We start from the raw sequence: 23,147 nt of genomic DNA, 5'->3' as shown, positions 1-23,147 counted from the left end.
CAAAACAAAACTTTCTTGCAAGTCTCTCTGATGTTTATAATTGAGTCCCAGAATTTATTTTTCACACAATTTTTTAAATGTTGTCCTACCTGTGTAGGTATTTCAAAAATTTACCTTTGACTGTTTACTGCACAGAAGAACATTCATTTTACTTTATAATAGCAATGTAGTTTATAAAAGCAATACTGTAATACAATGTTACTGTTTGCACAACTACAAAGTTTTGTCATCTATTTTGTATTACAGAAGGTACAGTAACTTTAGGCACTTGACTTTTCCTTGTTACACTGGGAAAACGTTTTGATGCAACCTTTCACCTTAACATTCCAATATTTTTTTAAAAGCAATTTTGTGTAAGTACTTTCTGGGCTTGATTTCACTTTTGATGTTTGAACTAACACAGACACTTGTGTATTGTCAGTGGAGTGCTACAAAAGGAAATTAATTCTTTGTGGTGTTTCAAAAAAGAGATTATTATTATTACTATTATTATTATTATTATTATTATTATTATTATTATTATTATTATTATACAATGTATTTCACAATGGCCTTTTGTAATTTTTGTTTATTTGCTTAATCTGCATTGGTTGTGGGTGTATGGTGGCATTTTGAAGCAGAAATTGATTACTGTGCCGTCTTTTTGATTAGGTAAACAATATAAGTTGTGCTGCATTTTTAAGCAGTGTATGCTTAAAAAACAAATGTACAAAAGTTTTTGTAGTTGACATTGCATAGGATACATTTTCTTGTGCACTGTATAGGTAGAAGTTATACAGTACACTTTGTTTATAAGAATCCCATCCATCGTAGATGATCTGATTCTTATAAGATTACTTATATGATTACAATAAGCAAAAGCGTGCCTCTGCACATCATTAGTTTAAATACAGTATACAAATATCAATGGTGATCAAATCATTGAGGACAATACATCAAAACAGGTCCTTGTGGGTAAGCAGCTTGTTACATGATCGGTGTTACTTGTAATGGCCTTTACATTAGAATTACACTACAGTATTTTACTGTCACAACTACATCTGCATTTAAGCATCTGCAGCTTGCTTTTTTCAGCTGTGATGCAAATCTCACAGTTTTTCACTAACCAGATGCAAAGCTCCGCAATCCCACCCCTCCCTCACCGTGCCGCAATCTCCCTCCCCCGTCCTCACTATTTCTGCTGCCACACACTAACAGTATTATACTCAGTATGTAGTCAATGAATGTGCATTCACTTTATAGCAACAAAATTTCACGAACAGAGAACACAAAAAAAAAAATAGCTGTACAATGCAGTGGCGCAGTCACTGCTTCATTACAAACTTGTCCAGTGTTCCCTGCATTACTGCACGATCTTGTTCATTTTTTAACAGCCTTGACGCACACCTTTATGTATGTATATGTATATTTCGCAAGATGTCTAAAAGTTTCAGGCATTTTGCAAAATAACTGTCGTTATAGGCATTATATTACGCTACTGATTTAAAGGTTTTCAGTAATTTTGTGAAATGACTGTTTCACTCAGTCATTACATGAAATGCCTAAGTTTCATTGTTTTTCATGAAATGCTTGACGTGAAGGGCATTCGATTACACACATATAGATATATACACATATACATATATGTGTGTGTGTGTGTGTGTGTGTGTGTGTGTGTGTAATCGAATGCGAATATGAGTCTATAAAGAGATAGAGAAATAGGGAAAAATTGTAGGGCTGTAAAGCAGCTTTAAATCTATTTGTGTAAAAAAGTGAATCGTGTCAGCTGGACTCATTATTACTGAAGCTAAATGAAAGACAATTCTGCATTAAAAGACTGTTTCATTTCTGTAGCACTGCCACTGGGGCTTGAGTGATGTCTAGTTTAACCTACAAATAAACTGAAAGTGTTCAGACTCTTACATTACATCTCATTGAAGAGAACAACATAGCACCTGCAAGTTAGCATCACGGCAACTACAGTGACTACTGCATACTGTGGAGGAGTATTCATGATTTTACTGTGTCATATATTGTACTGGTAATTGGTTTAAAAATTAATACATTAATGAGAATCCTAAACAATTTACCACAATATCCTGTTAGATCGTGTGGGGTTTGACAGTGTCTAACTCAATTTGGTTTGTTCCATTATAGTACTCTCACACACACTGTACAATTATAGTACGCAGTGTTAAGTGAAAACATCTGCTCTCTGGGTTAGCAGTTGTGTCTTCTCAGGTACATCATGTTTTATGTTCATATGTTCTGGGCCCTGTCAACATTCTTGCACTTTGAACACATTGCAGAGAGTTACAATAAACACTGAACAGGTCTGTGGACCAGCCTGTTTTTTACTAGGAGATTTAATAAATGCAATGTTACTAGGAAGGTCCAAACTTGAATTAACATGTGACGTTCCCGATCAGACTGAACCAAACTCTTGATCTGTTTTCTGTAATGTGACTGATGCACATGTTTCAGTGTCATCCCCCACTAGGATGATCAGACCATAATGTGGTTCATTTACTCCCTAGATATCGGCAGAAGCTGAAAAAGTGCACAAACTAAATCCGTTCAGACCTGGACAAATTACGCTATAGAAGAATCCTGAAAGAAAATGCTGCACAATTAAGACATGCATTTGTCCAACTTTTTCAACTGTTGTTAAACACATGTTTTGTTCCTCGTACATGGAGATCGCCTACCATAATACCAGTGCCAAAGAAACCAAATGCTAAATGTTTGAATGATTTCACACCTGTATCCTTAACTTCTACACTATGTAAATGCATGGAAAGGGCTGTTTGTCGCCAGCTGACCGCAATTGTGGATGATCAGTTGGATCGACAACTTGCCTATAAAGCAAAACGTAGAGTGGAGGATGTTAACTTGACACTTTTAGAGTTAACTTCCCGTCATTTAGAAACGTCTGTGATTTACAAACAAATACAACTCTGGTGCTGCGGATTTGGACATTTCTCTGTGATTGGCCACAGCATGTCAATGTGAAAGGCTTTTTATCTGATGAATTGGTTTAAAATATGGGGGTCCCCCAGAGATATGTCCTGTCCCCTGTCCTCTTCTCAATTTATATATAAGACATGATGTGTAATAATTGTACTAAGATCAAATATGCAGATGATATGGCATTAGTGGCATGTCTCAAAGATGAATCTTCACTATCTCAGTATTTTAAGTATGTTAACACTTTGACTTCTTGGTTTGCTGAAAGCTCTCTAGAACTAAAACTTGTCAGAAAACAAAATAAATGTGCTGTTGAGGGAGGCAAGCATAAGGCTCACCACATCCCCTCTTTAAACCACTTAGAATAAAGGGACGAGAGGTGGAAGCCAATTGCAAGCTTTAAATATCTTAGTACTGTGCTAGACCAAAACCTTATGGTTTTCTGGAAATGTTGATTACATATATAAGAAGGCACAACAGTGACTTTATCTTCTTAGAAAACTAATACATCTCTCATTGAGAGCAATCTTACTAATAATATAGTATCATGTAACGGCAATCTCTCAGTAAAAGACAAAACAAAACTGGCAACAGTTGTCAACTAGGCAAGTAAAATAATCGGTACCAAATAGCTGCAATTGTCAGACCTGTACCATCAAGCAGTTAAAAGGAAATTCATACACATTTTAATGATAGTACACATCCTCTCAGTTCTTCAATTCAATTACTGCCATCAGCTCGACGATTCAAAGTTCCTCTTGCATGGAAAAACTGTTACAAAAAAATAATTTATTCCATCTGCAATTTCAAACCTTAATGAGGAAAAGAGGTGGAAGCCCTGAGAAGTGTGTGCATGTGTGTAGGTGTGTAGGTGTGTGTTTGTATACGAGTATGGTGTGCGTAGGTGTGTGTTTGTATGCGAGCATGGTGTGCGTAGGTGTGTGTTTGTATGCGAGTATGGCGTGCGTAGGTGTGTGTTTGTATGCGAGTATGGCGTGCGTAGGTGTGTGTTTGTATGCGAGTATGGCGTGCATAGGTGTGTGTTTGTATGCGAGTATGGCGTGTGTAGGTGTGTGTTTGTATGCGAGTATGGCGTGTGTAGGTGTGTGTTTGTATGCGAGTATGGCGTGTGTAGGTGTGTGTTTGTATGCGAGTATGGCGTGTGTAGGTGTGTGTTTGTATGCGAGTATGGCGTGTGTAGGTGTGTGTTTGTATGCGAGTATGGCGTGTGTAGGTGTGTGTTTGTATGAGAGTATGGCGTGTGTAGGTGTGTGTTTGTATGCGAGTATGGCGTGTGTAGGTGTGTGTTTGTATGCGAGTATGGCGTGTGTAGGTGTGTGTTTGTATGTGAGTATGGCGCGTGTAGGTGTGTGTTTGTATGTGAGTATGGCGCGTGTAGGTGTGTGTTTGTATGTGAGTATGGCGCGTGTAGGTGTGTGTTTGTATGAGAGTATGGTGTGCGTAGGTGTGTTTGTATGCGAGTATGGCGTGTGTAGGTGTTTGTCTGTATACGAGTATGGTGTGTGTAGGTGTGTGTTTGTATGAGAGTATGGTGTGTGTAGGTGTGTGTTTGTATGAGAGTATGGTGTGCGTAGGTGTGTGTTTGTATGCGAGTATGGTGTGTGTTTGTATGCGAGTATGGTGTGTGTAGGTGTGTGTTTGTATGCGAGTATGGTGTGCGTAGGTGTGTGTTTGTATGCGAGTATGGCGTGTGTAGGTGTTTGTCTGTATACGAGTATGGTGTGTGTAGGTGTGTGTTTGTATGAGAGTATGGTGTGCGTAGGTGTGTGTTTGTATGGGAGTATGGTGTGCGTAGGTGTGTGTAGGTGTGTGTTTGTATGCGAGTATGGTGTGTGTAGGTGTGTGTTTGTATGCGAGTATGGTGTGTGTAGGTGTTTGTCTGTATAGAGTACGGTGTGTGTAGGTGTGTGTTTGTATGCGAGTATGGTGTGCGTAGGAGTGTGTTTGTATGCGAGTATGGTGTGCGTAGGTGTGTGTTTGTATGGGAGTATGGTGTGCGTAGGTGTGTGTAGGTGTGTGTTTGTATGCGAGTATGGTGTGTGTAGGTGTGTGTTTGTATGCGAGTATGGTGTGTGTAGGTGTTTGTCTGTATACAAGTACGGTGTGTGTAGGAGTGTGTTTGTATGCGAGCATGGTGTGCGTAGGAGTGTGTTTGTATGCGAGTATGGTATGTTGCTGGTGCTAGCTAGCATGGATTATTGTTTTTCATTACTGATTGTTACTTACTGATGCTGTGTGTACACTGCTGTATGTCTCTTTTATACTGATCCGTGATGTAAACTGCAGATCAATTTCCATGTTATTCTCTACTTAATGGACAATAAAGCTTTTTGAATTTTGAGTATCATACAGAAATGCTCCAATTAAAACATACTTTCCTCACTTGTAAGCTAAAATTTTTTTTTTTTTTTTTTTTTACACTTTAGGTATTTAGCTAATTATGTGATTAGCGACACCAACCAACCAAAAGGTAACTGTACTGTCAAACTATGGTACTACACTGAAGGGTATTAAAAATAACAACGTTAATAGAATAAATGTATTACGTAATCACAACACCATACTGTAGTACAGAAGCCCCTAACTTGTATTATAAGTTTGAATTAGCTATGATTGTCAGTAAAGACCGCATCATCGAATAGATTAGGCTCAGTTATAGTAGACACAGTCCATAACGCAGATGGTAACACATCCCTACGGAAATCAGCTGTAATTTGCTTGATTTTGCAGTTAATTATACGTAAATAAAAAGTGTTTATTCTGCATAATTACAAAATATATTTATTAATATTGGCTGCCTATGATGACACTGCAAGGTTTGCTATAGTACAATCTGTGTCAGACACTTACCCTGGCAGTGACTTGATAGACAGTGTATCCTTTCTGATGCTTCTTGGGGTCTGTAACAGTATAAAACCGCGCACACTCCGCTCTGTCTCGCTGAGATTTCATTCTGCTTACAGCAAAGCCATCACATTCTCTACTGTGGAAGCCTAGCGCTGGAGACACTTCCGGATTACCTTCCAGCTCTCTTCCGGGAGACGGGAAGTCCCGCCCTACCTTCTTCTATTCATTGGTGTGTAGAATTAAACCCCGGGTAACGCACTTAGAAATGTGTGTTAGTTAACACACAAATGACCAATATAGTCTAACTCGTCGACTTGTAGAATGTTTATGAGCCCAATTCAATTTCTCACAATACATCATAAACATTAGGAGGTTTATGTGGCTTACCAAAAGGTTGTCTTCAACCCAGTGGAGCAGATTGGGGTCTTCCAGAACTATTGATCACTGTGGCTGTCAATGGGGAACCTTCACTCACAGGGTCATAGTCATCAGTACCCATAAAACATTGAGAAGGAATTACTGGCATATTTTAGCAACATGCAATAATCAAACAAGGACAGCGATACAGTAGGCTTGCTTATGTTAAAGAAGATAAAAACAGAAAAAAAACACAGAAACAATAAATATACTAGTAAAATATACACAAAGGCTTCTAAAGACATCATTAATACATATTCCAAAACTATTAACAAAATATTGTTATCACCTAGCCATGGACGTTTTCTTTAACTAATTATAGCTTACAAAATAATGTCATAAATCTCACCTGTTTGCATAACCATTAGCATAAGATGCCTTAAATGTGCAGTTTTCAAAGAAACATTGTATAACACATTTATTTTTAAGCATGGTATCAGGTACTACTTTAGGGTGAAGGAAGCTCTTGGTTTCTATGTCTTTGTAAGAGGGTAGTGGGTTGAGTCAAATGAGACTGGAAAAGAATACTCAGGAGGCTTAACTTAGTTCTCCCCGCAGTAGGGTTTTTATTAAGTCTGGCCGTAAAATGGCCACCAACCAGTAACTCAAACAAAAGAAAGTAGAACAAAGTAATGAAATAAAAATAATCAAAATAAATTTCCCCGCCAATATCACCAATGATAAAGGAGGTGAAAAAAAATTAAAAAATACAACCAACAGAGTCCCGCACACAGTAAAAGATTAAAACAAATCGATATCAGTTTCACTAGCGCTCCCGCGCTGACCTCCAGGGGGCTCCCGGTCCTGGGTAGGATTTTTTTTTAATGACGGGGCAAGGTCGTTCTTACAGGTACCAACTTGCACTTCCTGGGTCATTTCACCACAGCAATTGTTTTTTTATATGGGTCAAAGCTTGTTACAGGCTGAAAGGTGTGGTATAACATGTGTTTCTTTCAAAACTGCACACTAAAATCGATTTAACTAATGGAAGTACAATATTTTATATAGGTCTCAAATGCTGCACATTTGAGACCTATATAAAATGCTAACCTCACCCCTCAGTTCAGCTCAGATTGTCATGGGAGCGCCACAGCCAATGTGATGGCCCCTTTGAACCGGACAACTCCGCACAGCCAGGACACGAACCTACACTGTGTGACTCACCTTGCACACCACGCAGCTGTGCTTTTATCCAGTTAAAAGCAACAATAATTATTCTTTGAACAAAAGCTTTTAAGTGAAAATACTACGTTTAATACACATTAGAACATGTATTTTGAATAAATAACTTTATTTCTGCTTCTCGCTGTCTATTTTATCGCTGTTTTAATGTATATTTATATGTTACAGTTCTGTATTAACAGTCAGGAACGACATAGAATTTGCTGGTGATTTCTTCAGGTCACAAAAGACAACCACACTTTCTAAACATACATTGCACTTTACCTTGGTATTCTTCAAGAGAATGCAAGAAATGCACAACAGATTCAACACCTGCCTGGCTTTTGCTACAAAAACATAATATATAATCCATCAAACAGTTTATTTTAAACATAACTACAAATAGGCCATACACACACACACTTGTAAAAAATAGTAAGAAGTTAAGTAATTACACATTTTTCAGTTCCGTATACCATAGTGGAAAATACAGACCAGTTACTCCTCTTAAAATCATTTAAAATTCTGATGGCTTCAAACTATTCAAGAATATGTTACTTCAAAGAGATGACATTAAACTTTACTCGACTGTAACTAATCCAACAATTATTGGAGCCCCAATTCTTCAGTGATATAAAATGCCATACAGTGCCATTGGCTACTGACATGAAAGTAAAGAAATGTGAAACAGCCCACATAACTTGAACATCAACAAACACAATGGACAGCAGGCACACTTGAGTTTTAAATGTGCCACAAACCTGAAGCAGCATTGAACAGTTTCATGTTTTTGGTATTCAATTTAACCCATCAATGCAGACTTAAAGCTATTTTTTTAATAGCTTGTGAGTTATTTGGTAAACATATTTGGTAAATATAAATATTGCTTGAGAGGTTAGATGTTACAAAATATTCAAGTTATCTTCTCAAAATGTCTCATCAAAATAAAAGTTGGTTTAAACCTTTAAAGCCGAAGATATGTTTTCAACTTGCTTAAAATTAAAATAATTGTCAAAGAGATGTTTGTTATAATTTGTTGTTTTGTTGATGCATCATTTTGTTGATTTTTTAAATACATTTTGTGTTTAAATATTTGAATTTTTTTTTTTTTTTTTTTTTTTTTTAATACAGTCTGATTCGCACGGATTGTGAAAATAACAACATCTAGCTTTTCTTAAAAGTTGTGTAGCCCAGACAGATACAACTCCCAAGTAAACTCACCTATCCACCAGGCATTAGCCGAGGGAACTACATTTCACACCTTTATATACAGTGCAACAGGTAACATGATAGGGTTAGATAGAAACAGAACTGAGAAACTGTAGTACTTGTGTGTATAAACATATGTTTCCGCGAAGTCTAACAAAAAATTTGCACACTTAAAATATTAATCTTTTTTGAGATGGATGGTATTTACATGGTACTTTCAGTATAGTTTAGAACCATAAAACTAACACAGTACAGTAGTTACAGTATCATTTATTTGCTTATTGGGTGCTGTAGTCCATGTGTATGATAACAGGTAAATATGTAAACAATACATTGAATAGACATACAATACAAACAAGTACAATACTAATAGTACAATTTTCTTTTATTTTATGTACACATACTTTTTAATAGAAATGCAATGGTACTACAATTATGTTGTAGGGAGTGATGACAGCACAAGGGTTATGATAGTGCCCTGAGCTATTGGTAGAATAGTACAACAGTGGTACAGTATATTTTGCTAAGCCAGTGGCCTCATAATTTTTAGTACAGCTGAATTGCAGCCAGCTCCGGAATGAAACTATCTTTTAAAAGAATAAAGAGAATCATGCCTGAGATCTGCTGGGATCATATTCTTCACTCGGAGACTGAGCTCACTCTGCATCTTTTCCTCTGAAGAACTGACTTTTTGTTTTTGATTTTCCACATGGCGGGATTTGCGTAGAAAATCCTTTTGGCCCTGTAACAGTTCACTGAAATGGACAGGAAGCCATGTGTGTTATAAACGATAATAAAAATACATGTAATCTTCGGTTATTGTTATTGTGGCTCATTTGTGAAAGAATGCAGTAATATATCTCACAGGTACACAAACACACACAAAAAGAAAAGAGCCTAAGTACTACCACACCTATGGCCAAAAGTTTTGCAGCACCCTATAGAATTAATTTTTCTTCATAAAGTCGAACGAAATCTGCTGAATAAAGTTACATTAATATATTGCTCTACATGCCATGTCGCAGTTTTCCATATACTTAACGAAAAACATACAAAAATATGACATTTTGGAATTTAACATGAAATACTGTACTACTATAATGGCTGCCAGTAGACTTTTGCATTATCATGTTGTAATTTTTTTTTATTTGTTACATAAAAAATCTAAATTATGTTTTTTTTTTTTTTTTAATTATGTCTCAATCACATCATTCTAGGTCTTCCAAAACTTTTGGTCATAGGTCACAGAAAACGCCAAACTTCAAAAAATTCAACAAAATATATTTCCATGCGTCTTGGAATAATGCCAAGAAGTTAGTCAAATTCCCTAAGAAACATTTATCTTTAGCACGTTATATTTGGGGAAATACATTTATAACAGATGCCCTATTTCTTGTACTATCTTCCTTGTACACTTTTCATTTGGAGTTAGAAAAAAAGACTGTACAGACTGCACAGCTGCAGTATAGCAACTGTATATTACAATAGAAGGCATTATTTATTTGATTTATTCAGATCCATTTATACATTGAAGTGTTTCAGGTGTACCATATAATTTAGTGCCTACTTCCTGTCCAAATTTACTTGGTGTAAATTCTGTATTGAAAACAAGCACCCTTTTTTAGATTTGACTATTTATTTTCCTCACCTGTAGTCAATGTTGCCATCCCTGTCCACATCTAACCTTTGTATGAGTTCTTCCAATGCATTCTTCTGCAGAGGGATGTGAAGATTCTAAAACAAAAAAAAAGTGCATAGACAGTACACAATAGAGACAATGAAAACAAACAAATGTGTATATTTGATATTTTGTATTCAAATACGTTTAGGGGGTCACTGAAAAATCAAACACAACACTCAATGTGCATTTATGTAGTATTATGCTTATATAATAAGTATAATATATTGAAAATAAAGCATGACTAAACCCAAATCAAACACCTGAGTTTAAGGAGTACCTTTTATCATGCTCAGCATCTGCTTAACAATGCCCCAGAATGCCCATCCATTCTGTCATTGGATTAAAATTAATTCAGATAGATTCTAGTAAAATATATACTTAATGTATACTGTAAAAAGTATCATGTTATTCAACCCTAGCACTGAAGCTACATGTGGTCCAATTTAGGTAAAAAAAAAAAGTTCTCACCTGCAACGCCCCTTTGAAATCTTGAACAGAGACAGTCTGTTTGCCATCTTTATCAATATTCCGAAAGAAGTCCCACAGTCTCAGCTTGCGCTCCACTAAGTAATCCTGAAGAGCAGAAAATATTCAGGTTTTATGTTTATTGTAAACACATGTTACCATGTACATTGATCAAATCATGAGTCACCATTGGCCATTTTCATAGACAGGCTCTACTTCAATTTAGAATTATCAGGCCAAAGCAAGACCCACCTTCCTGCCATAATAAAGTCTGAAAAGCCTTTCATTTACAGGTACTGACTGACAGCTGTTTTAGTCTTTTAAATCCATATTGATAGATAATTAGAAATAAGCACTCAACTCACCACCCATTCATGAAGTAATTTCTTTATTCTGCTATTGGTTAATTCTCATGATACAGCCTATAGTATATTATTTTCTAAATGTATTGACAAACTGCTCAGTGCAGTGCAATGATACCTGTATAGTGTAGGCACCAATTGATTGGCCATAAGATTATAGGACTAGCACAAATAGGTCAAAGGGTATGTTGTTGCCACTCAACACTTTTGGTTAAGTCTCACAGCACCAGCGTGGTACTTCCAGAACCAAAGACGGGCACTGGTCTTAAGTTAGGATCAGTTGCTACTTGCAGTACTGTTTGTGTTTGTTAACTTTACCAAATTAATTGAGTTGTTCCAAACATTGATACAACACTTATCTATATTTGACATTTGTAGATTCTCGCTTCCATTTACTTTAATGACACAGAACAGTACAATTATCTGACTGTGAACTGACAGCTCTGCTCATAAACGACTGAGGCAGGAGACCCTTGGAAGAGGCCAAGTTACTCGAAAGACATCTTCTTATAACAACTAACTGTGCTTGTCAAGGCATACCTGGATTGCTTTCATGGGATCTGTCTTTTCTTTGGTCTTCTTTGATACCCAACCACCCATCCCAGCATAGTGAAGAAGTAGCTTTGGGTGATATTTTCTAGTCTCCTCCAACAGCTGCAGAAATGTTTCATTCACCAAAATGTTCTATTTGTCAAAAGAAAAGAAAATATCCATAAATTGAAACATGATTATTGGCAACGATATTACTATTTCCCACAGATAAGGATGCAAATGCAAATTATATACTTGTTAATACATACTGAAACATCAAGTTCTTCAAGTTTTGAACTCTGGCTGCCTTTCACAGCAAGAAGCAGAGCCATCGTTCCGTCAAGTTTTAAAATGTTTCGGGAGAGCTGCAGGAAAGAAATCAAAAACAGTCTTTTAGGAATTTGTATTTTATCATAATACAGCGTTCCTGCGTTTTAATGCTGTAGTGGGGAGTCATGGTTTTGAAGTCACGCTGTGCTCCACCTTAGAAGCAAAAATTACATTATAGGGAAAACATTAGCTGTTGCCATATATTCTTAGAACTATAAAGGGTTGTTTTATAAGAGCAATGTTAATATCTAAAAGTGGTTGCAGCTATTACAACAATTCTTTACATATCAGATATGGTTTATTCATTTTGAAAGTAGCACGGGGAGATGGGAAAGTGGGTGTGTGGACTTCCCCCCTCTCTGAATGGCTGAGAGGCATGTCTTGGGAGATTGTTAGCCCTATAAATTAACGCTCTGTTGTTTCCTCAGGTCTGCCCTTTTAAACGCGTAGAGTGCGCGGAAACGCTGGTCCACGACCGAACGGAACGGAGGTTCAGAGCGAGACAGTGAGGGAGGGGAACCCTTGGGCAGATCCCTGAATAAGTACAGCTGAGCAGACTAGGTAGCCGGCAGTGTAGGACGGTGATCCGGGTCGCACGGGCAGCAGCGACCGGGATATTGCTGCAAAGTGCAGCACCTTTTCTTTGTAGTTTTGTTACTGTTTTATTTTCCCTGTTTCTTTGTGCCTTCGATTTTTGCAATATTGTTTTGAAGCACCTGCGAGTGCGCCTGGACTGTTTACCATTGCTTGGTATTCCCGTGGTTCTGTTTACCATAGCTGGTAAGAAGACCACAGACCAACAGCGCCCTCTCCAGAACACGGACCAACAGCGCCCTCTGAGGGCTAAAGAAACCCAACACGCCCCTGAAATAAAACTGGGCACCTGTGTGGTGTTTTCAATTACACCTGTCTGTCTCCTGGTCAGTAAATTATCTACACCCCTTCCACAGTCCTTAACTCAAAGGACATTTAAAAACTATTTGAGAAAATGCATCTTTAGTAAACACAATTTACCTTTAAAAACTTTAAGGTGCTGTTCACAGCCAGTCCAGTTGCCAGCACCTTTGCACCTCGACAGGAGATGCGGTTGTTGGTCAGGTCCAAGAACTCCAGTTGTTTGTTACATTTCAGTACTTCACTCAAGGCAAAGGCCCCCTCATCTCCAAAGCCATTCCAAGACAAATCCAGCTTTCGTACACTGTTGTTGACCTGATAACGCATTAGAAAGATTTCTTTTGTTTGAATGATGATAATACTCTACCAGGGGTGTGTGAGCTTTTGGAATTCTGCACCACACTATAGTCTGCAGAAGTTCAGAGTGTCAAAAAGCAGCTGCTTCTCCTACTGATTGACATACTTTCAGCCAGTAATATATTTTGATCCAGAAAAAAACTGCTGAGGTGAAATAACCCAGGAAGACCAGGAGCAGATAACCTAAGAATAAGGCATAGAAACTAAGAACTTTCTTTAACCTGAAGTACCAGATGCCATGTTTTAAAATAGAAATGCATAACAAAGTGCACATTATTTAAACCTATTTAGTTAATAGAAGTGCAAAACAGTCAAGATTATTTAATTATTATGTTAGCTGCAAGTTCAATGGAATCCTTCAATCTTCAGGATTCTGTTATTGTGTTTTGAACTCCTTACCTGCAAACCACCACAGAAAGCCACTGCTCCTTTTAATCTCAAGTGGTTCCAGCAAAGATTTAGAACTTCAAGAGTCTGGTTTTTAACTGAAAGACAACAGGCATTTTCTGGATTTTCTACATCATCTAACATATTCCATATCATTAGCACTGTAGTGCCGTATCAAGACCAAAGTTCAATATTTCTACAATGCGCAGGGTAAAGGTATTGTAATGATATCCCAAAATTTTTACAAACTTTTCTTTAAGGGCATTTATTAATTTAAAACAGGCAAATCACCTACCCAGGAGTCGTCCTAAATGTTCACCTCCTTCCAGTGAAAACTCATTATGGCTAAGGTCCAACACTTGGACAGTGCTATTCACCTGTACAGTGGAAAAGTTAATTCTGTTAAATACAATCTTTAAGCTCCTAAAAACTATATAGTGCCAGATGCACTCATGTACAATGGTTAAATATTGACTCTATGTTTATCACAAGATAAATGATATTGCAACCTTCACATTTAAATATGTTTTATATAGGAGATAGGTGGTGGAGCAAACACAGTTGAAGGTTCAATGTGTCTTAGTGTTTTTCTGGACTCAGGAAACACAGAAACTAACCAACCAAACTAAAAGCATAGAGAGGAATAATTTTAAAACAAGTAACAAAAGACTTACAGCAAAGGCGTCAGCAAAGAATTTGGCATCCTTATCCTTAAAGTAGTTTCCTATAAGTTAAAAAAAAGTCTGTGTTTGTTACCTTAAATTTAGAAGGTAGTTAGTAATTATGTATGGTAAATAACATTTTCCAATAGTATGACCAATGCTAGTATTGGTAGTAAAACGTGTTACTTGTATGTCTGTTATTTATTAAAATGTTCCGAAATGCAGATTCCCATAAAGTATATAATGGCTTTACAAATTTCACAGAATAAAATCCACATAAATATAATATAGTCCTATTTATAGGATAACAGTACAGTGCAATAAACATTATCAAAACTTCTACTACTTGTTTTATAAGGTTATGTTCCATTAATAGCTCTGACTGTGACATTTTCATATCTATTGCAGTCAGTTTGGTAAATACCTGATGAAGGCCTGATAATCCCAAGCACAGCAACTTTTTAAATGATCAGCCCGTAGGAACCAATTATTATGCTCTGCTGAGGATATATAGTGGATGAGGGCATACTCATAAGTATGTGTGTAGGCATGTCACACTATAGAGTTTTGCATTGTTTCATACAGAGCAGTGGGTACAGTGACTACCTTAATGATTTTTGAGTGTCAATGTTCATATGCAAGTCTAATTAAATTACCAACGATATACTGCATCCCAACAAAATACAATTAACTGATAATAATCTAATATCACTAAAGTTCATAATTCCCAGAGTTTCATCTTACCAGAAAAGTTAACTGTCTCCAATGTATTATTTTCTCTTAACATATCACAAATAGCCTTGGCCCCTGCAGTCTGCAAATGGTTATGTGCCAGATTCTGTATTATATACAACAAAACACATATTTAATTGTAAACATTTCAGACCAGAAACAATAGAAAACGTTATGCCAGGTATATTTTTAAGCAGCACAAAAATTATGTTAGCATAACACAGAGACACAGTATGTTTCTGTGCTGGTAAAATATTGTGAAATACAGGAAACGTACCAAATGCTGTATAAAACAGTTTTCAGTCAGCATGTCACTGATGTACTTCACCCCTTCAGCGGTGATGTTGTTGTCTTCCAGTTCAAGTTTTAATAGTTTTGAGTGTGTCTGTCAATATTAGAGAACATTATAAAAAGTTGAACATCTGGATACTTGATGGTTGAAAAATGTTACTCTTTCAGTATAACCAGTCTGACTAATACATTGATTCCCTTTTTGTCTATAAATGCACTTCTGTATACTGTTTGGTTCAAAAGTAAAGTACCCTCTCTCTGATATGGAGGTTTTAGAACTGTAAACAATCAGAAACTACTGTATGCTGGAAATATGGGGGACAGTATGTTCTGCAAGGTTCAAATTTAGTTTCATATTAGCATGGAATATAACAAATCTTTTTGCAGAACCCCACCTTCTCTCTACAATTAACTATCCCAAGCAGTTATTATTATTTGTTTAATTATCCAAGGTGACTTACAGAGACTAGGGTGTGTGAACTATGCATGAGCTGCAGAGTCACTTACAACAACATTTCACCTGAAACATAGAGCACAAGGAGGTTAAGTGATTTGAACCAGGGACCCTCCTAGGTACAAACCCTGTTCTTTACCCACTGAACCACACAGCCTCCCAATTCACAAAGATGTACCACTCGGGACATGTAAAATGTTAGATTTACCTTAAGTAGACATGCCAAAGCCTGGACACCTTTGATCCCAAGTCCATAGTGATTCAGGTTCAAGTGTTCACTATCCAAGTTCTTGATAAACAGTGAACATGGAACACTTCCTCTTCTAGCACAGTCTGAAATGTACTGTTCACTTTTGACAAGATCATGTTTGCTTTTACGGTTTACTTGGTTTGGAAATTCAAATAGCATTAAAAGAAAGATAAAGAAAAAAACATGTAATACAGTTCAAGTACCATACAGTGAGAATTAATGGATATCCTGAAATGTCATTTACTGTTTATTGCTACTGCTACAAGAAGTACTGTTGCAGGAATATGCATAACAACAAGTGTTCATGGATCGTTATTGCCGTGTTACCTTTTTGACAATGTGGGCAATAATCCTTACACTATCAGTGCACTAGAGCAGACATTTTGAAAAGAGCTTTGAAACAGACTTAAAAGTTATAAGTGTAAAAAGTTGTCAGGATGTTAACAATATACAGGTATGTTATTTAAACAGTACCAACACGTGGGGACGTGTAACGTTATATTTTTCAGAACCCACTACTTATTCTTTAAATACAATTAAAGTTGCTGATAACTGTCGATAAAATGCAGCGTAAGGTTTTTTTTTTGTTTGTTTTTTTTATAGCCCAGTAGTCACATGAAAGCTTTGACTCTCATTTTATTTAAATAATATTTTTTCAAAGTCTGAAGTCTGATGGCCCATGCTAACACCACACTTTATTACAATTCCTATACTTTCATTATAGTAAACTTTTATAAGGATAGTTCAATATTAAACTACATTATTTTCAGGCTTTGTGCTGGGCTATGGTTTAATATTGTTATTTGCCTGTATGTTAATCTTGCAACTAATTTTCTTAGAATGTGTCTTTAAATTGCTGACAGTGCACACATGAGAAACCAGAGATTTAATCGCTGGCAACCATTGTGTTTTAAAAATATATTTATATCAAGTTTAACAACATTGTATCAATATCATATAAAAACAACAGGGGCTCCCTTGAACTACTTTCACAGACTGCAATGTGTGAACAAGAAACTGCCATTGGATGAACATTGCTTTCTCTTATTTTCCTGTTATAATAATAATAATAATAATAATAATAATAATAATAATAATAATAATAATAATAATAATAATAATAACTTTACCTGCATCTTCTAAATCTGTATCCCACTCTTTTTCTGGTTCATCCATACATTTCCCATCATTCACTGAATAGCAGGTGAATTTACTTAAACTCATTGTTTCTAGAAACAGCTCACTGTTGTTTTAGTTCAGCGTGATATTTTCATCAAGGACTGCTTAATAAGCTCTGCTATCCTTTTTGTGTTTCTCTACAATTTGTATTTGGTATCAGAAATATTTAATTTTTAAAGATACAAATATGTTACCTGTCAGTTACATTGCAGTCTACCCTCAGACTTACAAATTCTGCTTACAAATAATGCCAGTTTTTTTTTTTTCCTTCTGTTGCTTTCTTATCTCTGCTGACAGCTGGCTTATTTGCTTGTCATTGTTTTTGTATTAATATGAATGCATACATTTACATTGTGTCATTAGGGGAAGAAAGGACACAGTGTTATCAGAGCAGACAGAAAAGTAATAAAATTAGTTGTTTGGAAACATAGTGATGACAAGCATTTAAAAGGCTGGACAAAATCCAGCCGATTTGGCAGCTGCTTCTCCAGTAATTACTTTCCCTTCTTATATACTGCAGACACCCATTGACAAGCACTAAGGCACTCTATCCTTTTTGGAGGGTTGTGTGTATATACTACATACAGCATCCCTTACGAAGCCACCACTGCAGCTGCTTCACTATCCTGGGGGCCTGTGCCCTTCCCCCAAGCATGTTTTGATCACGATACATTTCTGGATCCTCATCCAAATGATGGTTCCACCTCTTTGGCCAATGTGATATCTTACGCCAGCCATGGCTAGCACTTACCAAATGGCAAGCAACATCAATGCAATGCAGTGGTTCTTCAATAATAACGCAAGGGTAAACAGTGGTACAAGAAACTGGTACAATGTCACAGTTATGTCCATTATACTATAAGCATTTTTTTTGGCAACCTACATGAAGCAACATTGCTTTAAACATCTTTTTTAAGCAATTTTCACCAAGTTCATAGTTCAAGCCATAAATTCTAAACAAGCTTGATTTGTGCTTCTTCAGGAACTTTGCTTAAAATTATCCCTTCAACCACTAGATAGTTTAAAAAAAAAAAGGACAGTTTGGTGGTACATGGGCTTCTGGACTACAGTGGTTACATTTTCATATCTGGAGATACTATAACAAGATTAGGAACACTAGGCAGGTAGCTGTTGCTAGAACCCACAGGGTGTACTTAGGCTAGCTGCAATGTTTTATTCTATCTAGAACATTTTGTTTCTAACTCAGTGCACAAAATAATCTTTTTTTATGTCAGAAGTACCAATAATTTGGGGTTTAGAGAGAAACAAATAATAGGATGATCATTTTTATAGCTGGTCACATAATTTATTGCACAAGTACATCACAATCCACTTTGGCATGCAGTAACTTTAGTATTAAATTAAACCTCAATGAGATACAATTACTTACGTGTAATATTTTAGGTGAAATGACGGATGCACAATGTGTAACTTCAGGTGAGGTAAACAGTTTGCAGGTACTGGATAACTGGTCTGGAAATATAATATGTTAATTAAAACTATTGGAAATCTATTGTCTGTGTTCAAGAAATAAAACAAACACTCAATTAAAATTTCTTACCTGTCAGATTCTTAAGTCAAGCAACTGATGTTTCTTAAATTATTCTTATTTGTTTAAAAGTGTACTGGGGTGTGACAGGAAATGGCTGAGAGGTGACGTCAGGCCAGAATGAGGAAATGAAAACAAAGGCGAGTATTGCAGTTGAAAAAGAGAGGCGTGGTGAGCCGCTTATTAAACAACAAAAAATAAATAGAATATCTAAACAGAAAACCCTGCTCACAGAGCACAAAAATAAATAATTAAACAAAACCAAATCTCGAACACAAATAAACCGGTCAGGCTGGGCAATCCCCTTCACTGATCCTTTATTTTTTTAAAAATTTCTTTCTCCTCTCACTCTCCCGTTCTTCACTTCTGAACACACCAGCACGAGCAGGGAAAACTGCAGGGTTTTTAAACAGGTGACCATCTCCCTACTAGCAACAAATGAATCGGATGGTAGACGACGTGGCATCTGAGGATTGGAGGAGCGGGTGCTCTCATTAACCTAGGGGTCATGAGCGAGGGAATAAATAGGGGGCGTAGCTTCAGTGATCTGTTCCTTTGTAGATGTTTAGCAACAACCTAGAAGGAGTCCATAATTTGTGAATAAACTGTGAGTGTTCTGAGTGTTAGTATGTCTTATAACACTGTTTGTTTGTGTTGTTTGTTTTCAAAGAGTACTCGCACGATCCGGAGCTGTAGCCACAGGCCAGCATTAAACCCAGACTTCAACATTCAATTTTCACTTCAGGACTGTCTTTGCACCACAAGCACTTAATTCATGCACTGTAGGAACTGTGTCTGTGTTTGTGTTTTGTGTGCGTGAGAAAAGACGGGACTTTTTGGTTGGGGGTCAAACCTGTGGGATTACAAACAGGAGTGATACACGCCGCTGTACCACTTCCATCATTGTTATTGTTTTCAGGTTTTCCCATAAGGCTCTGGACATTATAATCATTAATAAACACCCTTGCACCTGTAAATCATTCGTCTGTGTGATTAATCCGCTCTGCACTGCACTCACCTGCACGTATTCACCACTTTGCCACAGTGACCCAGTTGTCAGCAGCACATTCTCAAGATATGTTGTTTTAAGGACATTAATGGAAAATCACCTCACAATGATGACAAAATAAATGCATTGAATGGGACTTAAAAGTTCTTTACATAGTACTCTCGGAAAGAAAATTGAGACACACACACACACACACACACACACACACACACAATAAGACAGCATCAGCTGTAGGTAGATTTTGATGGAAAAGCAGGAGACTGAGAGTGCTCATGTAAATACAGCTCATACAGTTCATTTGACAAATGTTTTCCTTGGAGAGTGATCAAATATCACAAAGGCAAACATAAAGATGACACATTGGTAGCAAGCTACGATAACTTGTGTTGGGGGTCTTGAGCAGAATGGCCTTGCTTTTTTCATTTACTTCAGTGGAGTCTAACCGGTATGACAAATCTGTGTCTGCTTTATGGAGGACAGTACATACCAGTAATGTAATCGCATTTCTCCCGTCAAAAGCAGGCGAACACTGTTGGGGTGAGGCTAGTGGGTTTATGTCAAAACGTATGTATGCAGGAACACACGCAGTGCAGTTCAATCAGTCGCATCACCAAAAGCAGCAACTCATCAGCAATAATAAAAATAGTCAACCGATTGTCTAAATTACAGTTATATATATATATATATATATATATATATATATATATATATATATATATATATATATATATATATATATATATATATATCCATCCATCCATCCATTATCATTAATCGCGTAATCCTTTACAGGGTCAAGGTGAGCCAGAGCCTAACCCGGCAGACACAGGGCGCAAGGCAGGACTGGACGCCAGTCAGATGCCACCCCTAGGCTTGAATCAAACCTAGGACCCTGGTGGTGTAAGGCAGCAATGCTAACCACCACGCTACCACACTTCTGTTTAGTGAAATAGAGTCTTGGTACAAAGGAGAATTTTGAAAGATTTGCTTATTTCCTTCTATTGTTAGACAATCATTTTCTCTGCTTGTTCTGGAATTCAAGTCTCCGCACAACAGCACTTTACCGAGTGTCTGGAAGAACACCACCTCTGACTCCAGTGGTGGTGGTGGGGGTGGTGATGCTTCTACTGGTGAATCGATGTGCAGACCATGTGGGTTCTTGAGTGGCCTCTCCTTTTTTTGTATGGCAAGCTGGCATTGGTTCTCTGATGGTCCTGGCTGGGTCTCGGCTGAGGATGACATCTTTGATGGTTTTCATTTTCATCCCTTGTTTGTTGAGGTGGACTTCGTCATACAGGTGTCTGAGCTGAGTGCATGGTGATGAGCTACATATATGATGGGCAGGTTATCGCAGCTGTTTGAGATCTTCCTGTTAATCTCATGAATAATGTGCTCTGACACATCTTTTCTCAACAGCAATGTGGAGAAAATGATTTTGGCTGCAGGAGTTGCTGTGGTTCCAGTTCGACCAGTTGTTCCAGTGATTTGGGCAGATCTTCGGAATGCTGCGGCAGATCATTTATACCCGTATGGATTATGATGTATTTTGGGGCTACAAACTATGACTTGGCTATAATCTGGAAGGCTCTCTCTGTATTGGGGCATTTGATTTTAGTGATGCGCTTTCTCAGAAATGGACACCTTTCGTCAAGGTAGCTCCCCTTGGAATCAATGAGAATCGTCACGCAGGCTGGGGATTTTTTTTTGATCTCACTATCTCTTCACACTCGCACTCTTCCCAACCCACCCACGTCACGTGATCTCCATGTCCAACGTGACCACCTACGTGATAAATAAAATACTGTGCATTTTGCCGGTGCGCCATACCTGGAGACACTTCGAAATATTATATAAGGTAATATTAAGCATTGAACAAGACTTACAAAGTTTACCATATTAATAGTACTTTAATAATACAACATTGTGAGTATCATTACTTACATTTTAAAATGTATGTGACATATTAATAGCATAACTGTTATACTATATTTAATGCCTGTATAACGCGAGAATTCACAGGTTGCACAGAAATCGTGAAATTAACACAATACCGCAATTTTTTTCAATATTCTTAAGAAATAAAGATGAATTATTTCATACAAAAAACAATCAGATTAGCAAAACTGTACAGCTCTGCTGTGTGCCTCCGTGTACTATTCGCCATGAACATAGTGCTGTGCAGTGATTGTCATGTGACTATATATAATCTAGGTAAGAAATTAAAATACTGCACACTGTAAATCAGAAAATGGATGTCTCTAAAAAGGCAAAAAATGTGACGGCAGCAGATTGCGTAAAGCAGTGTCCAGCATGAGTTTTGCACAGCGATAGAGGTAAGCTCTTCTCTATGTCCTACAATGTTATTTTAGAACATGACTGAAAATTGTCTGTTGACAGGCATTTAGACCCCGTTCACGCTTGTGATTTGAGACATCTTGTCTCATATGTGAACATTTCAAAAAAAAGAAAAGGCAGCCCAGATTTAAGCCACCGTTTAGATGCGGCCCAGGGCCTGCAATCCGGGACTACATATGTATGAACGCAAAGCAGATTTAGGGCCGGCTTTTCGTATCACATTACCAGTGTGGTTACTTAGCTCAGTAGACAATTATATTTTCTTCCTGTTATTTAGTAATTAAGTGATACATATAAAAACTGCAGGATTGTGGATCTCAAGAATGGTGCTAGCGACATATTCAGCCATCATTATTTATTTTTTGCACTCTGCGATATACACAGCTACAGAAGTGTGCATCTTTACATTAAAATGCCAATCATTTCTTTTAGCTGCTCTCTTTTATACACACACAAAATACTGTTCTTGTCCACAAATATTAACATCGTTGATGCGTTGATGAGACCCTCACTGTAATATTTCAATGCTTGTTATTGTGATTATTGTTGTTAATGTTATTCTACTGTAGCTGGAGCAGTGGTTTATTATGTATCGTGCATGTGGTTGAGCAAAGTGTATTTGATATGTGATGGTGTATTGCTGTATTTACGCAGCTTCCCTTAATGAAATTGTCATTTACATGTGAGACAAGAGTTTTGTTATATAGCCATGTTCTCTTGGAAGATTACCAAAGGGGTAATGCTAATGTTCAGTCTTTACTGGTAATGGTTAGGGACTAGAGAATAATAATAACAATCATAATAATGAGTGAAGGATAGAATAGTTTAACGATTTTGTTTGTAAACAGACGGTATTCATGCAGGTTAAACAAATAAGTATAAATGAGAAGAAATGCCCAAAGGCGCCTTAAATTTTTAAAAATCTCAGTTTTCACAGGGCCTTAACTAGTCATGCTTAGTGACTGGAAAGAGGTGGTGTGATGCCAGATACAAAAATAAGACACACGTCTAAATCACAAATTGATTTAAGATGTTACTGTTTTTGTTTTTTCTTTTCC

The 23,147-nt window shown here is 37.0% G+C and overlaps 2 protein-coding genes across 5 annotated transcripts in view; both read right to left on the bottom strand.

Annotated features, from left to right (window-relative positions):
- The window catches only part of LOC121315967 (ribosomal protein S6 kinase delta-1-like), a 109,585-nt gene extending 103,587 nt beyond the window's left edge, over positions 1-5,998 (bottom strand). For all 4 annotated transcript variants that reach the window (XM_041250607.1, XM_041250608.1, XM_041250609.1 and 1 more), the window contains exon 1: positions 5,818-5,998. In XM_041250607.1, coding sequence (XP_041106541.1) covers positions 5,818-5,919 — 102 coding nt within the window. In that variant the 5' untranslated portion in view covers positions 5,920-5,998. The remainder of the gene's footprint in view (positions 1-5,817) is intronic.
- Positions 5,999-8,535: 2,537 nt separating this feature from the next.
- LOC121315293 (leucine-rich repeat-containing protein 74A-like) lies at positions 8,536-16,226 on the bottom strand. The gene is made up of 12 exons (XM_041249334.1): positions 15,956-16,226; positions 15,280-15,387; positions 15,015-15,108; positions 14,283-14,332; positions 13,904-13,985; positions 13,621-13,706; positions 12,985-13,179; positions 11,910-12,005; positions 11,650-11,793; positions 10,751-10,855; positions 10,250-10,335; positions 8,536-9,356 (listed from the first exon to the last, which is right to left on the bottom strand). Exons 1-12 carry the CDS (start codon positions 16,154-16,156, stop codon positions 9,185-9,187), a joined length of 1,419 nt encoding a protein of 472 aa, XP_041105268.1. The 5' UTR covers positions 16,157-16,226; the 3' UTR covers positions 8,536-9,184.
- Between the last annotated feature and the right edge of the window lie 6,921 nt (positions 16,227-23,147).

This window comes from Polyodon spathula, chromosome 5 (genome assembly GCF_017654505.1).
Source record: "Polyodon spathula isolate WHYD16114869_AA chromosome 5, ASM1765450v1, whole genome shotgun sequence".
NCBI classification, from domain to species: domain Eukaryota; kingdom Metazoa; phylum Chordata; class Actinopteri; order Acipenseriformes; family Polyodontidae; genus Polyodon; species Polyodon spathula.
Note: the sequence above shows the minus strand (reverse complement) of the source record. Positions and strands in the feature narration are given on the sequence as shown.

Excerpts from the sequence above, each read along its gene's own strand:
- LOC121315293 (XM_041249334.1), bottom strand. The coding sequence starts at position 16,156 with ATGCTATTTGAATTTCCAAACCAAGTAAACCGTAAAAGCAAACATGAT. Across the intron at positions 15,109-15,279 it reads ACTGTTTTATACAGCATTTG|AATCTGGCACATAACCATTT; the intron begins GTACGTTTCCTG and ends TATATAATACAG. Across the intron at positions 12,006-12,984 it reads GCACCTTAAAGTTTTTAAAG|CTCTCCCGAAACATTTTAAA; the intron begins GTAAATTGTGTT and ends TCTTTCCTGCAG.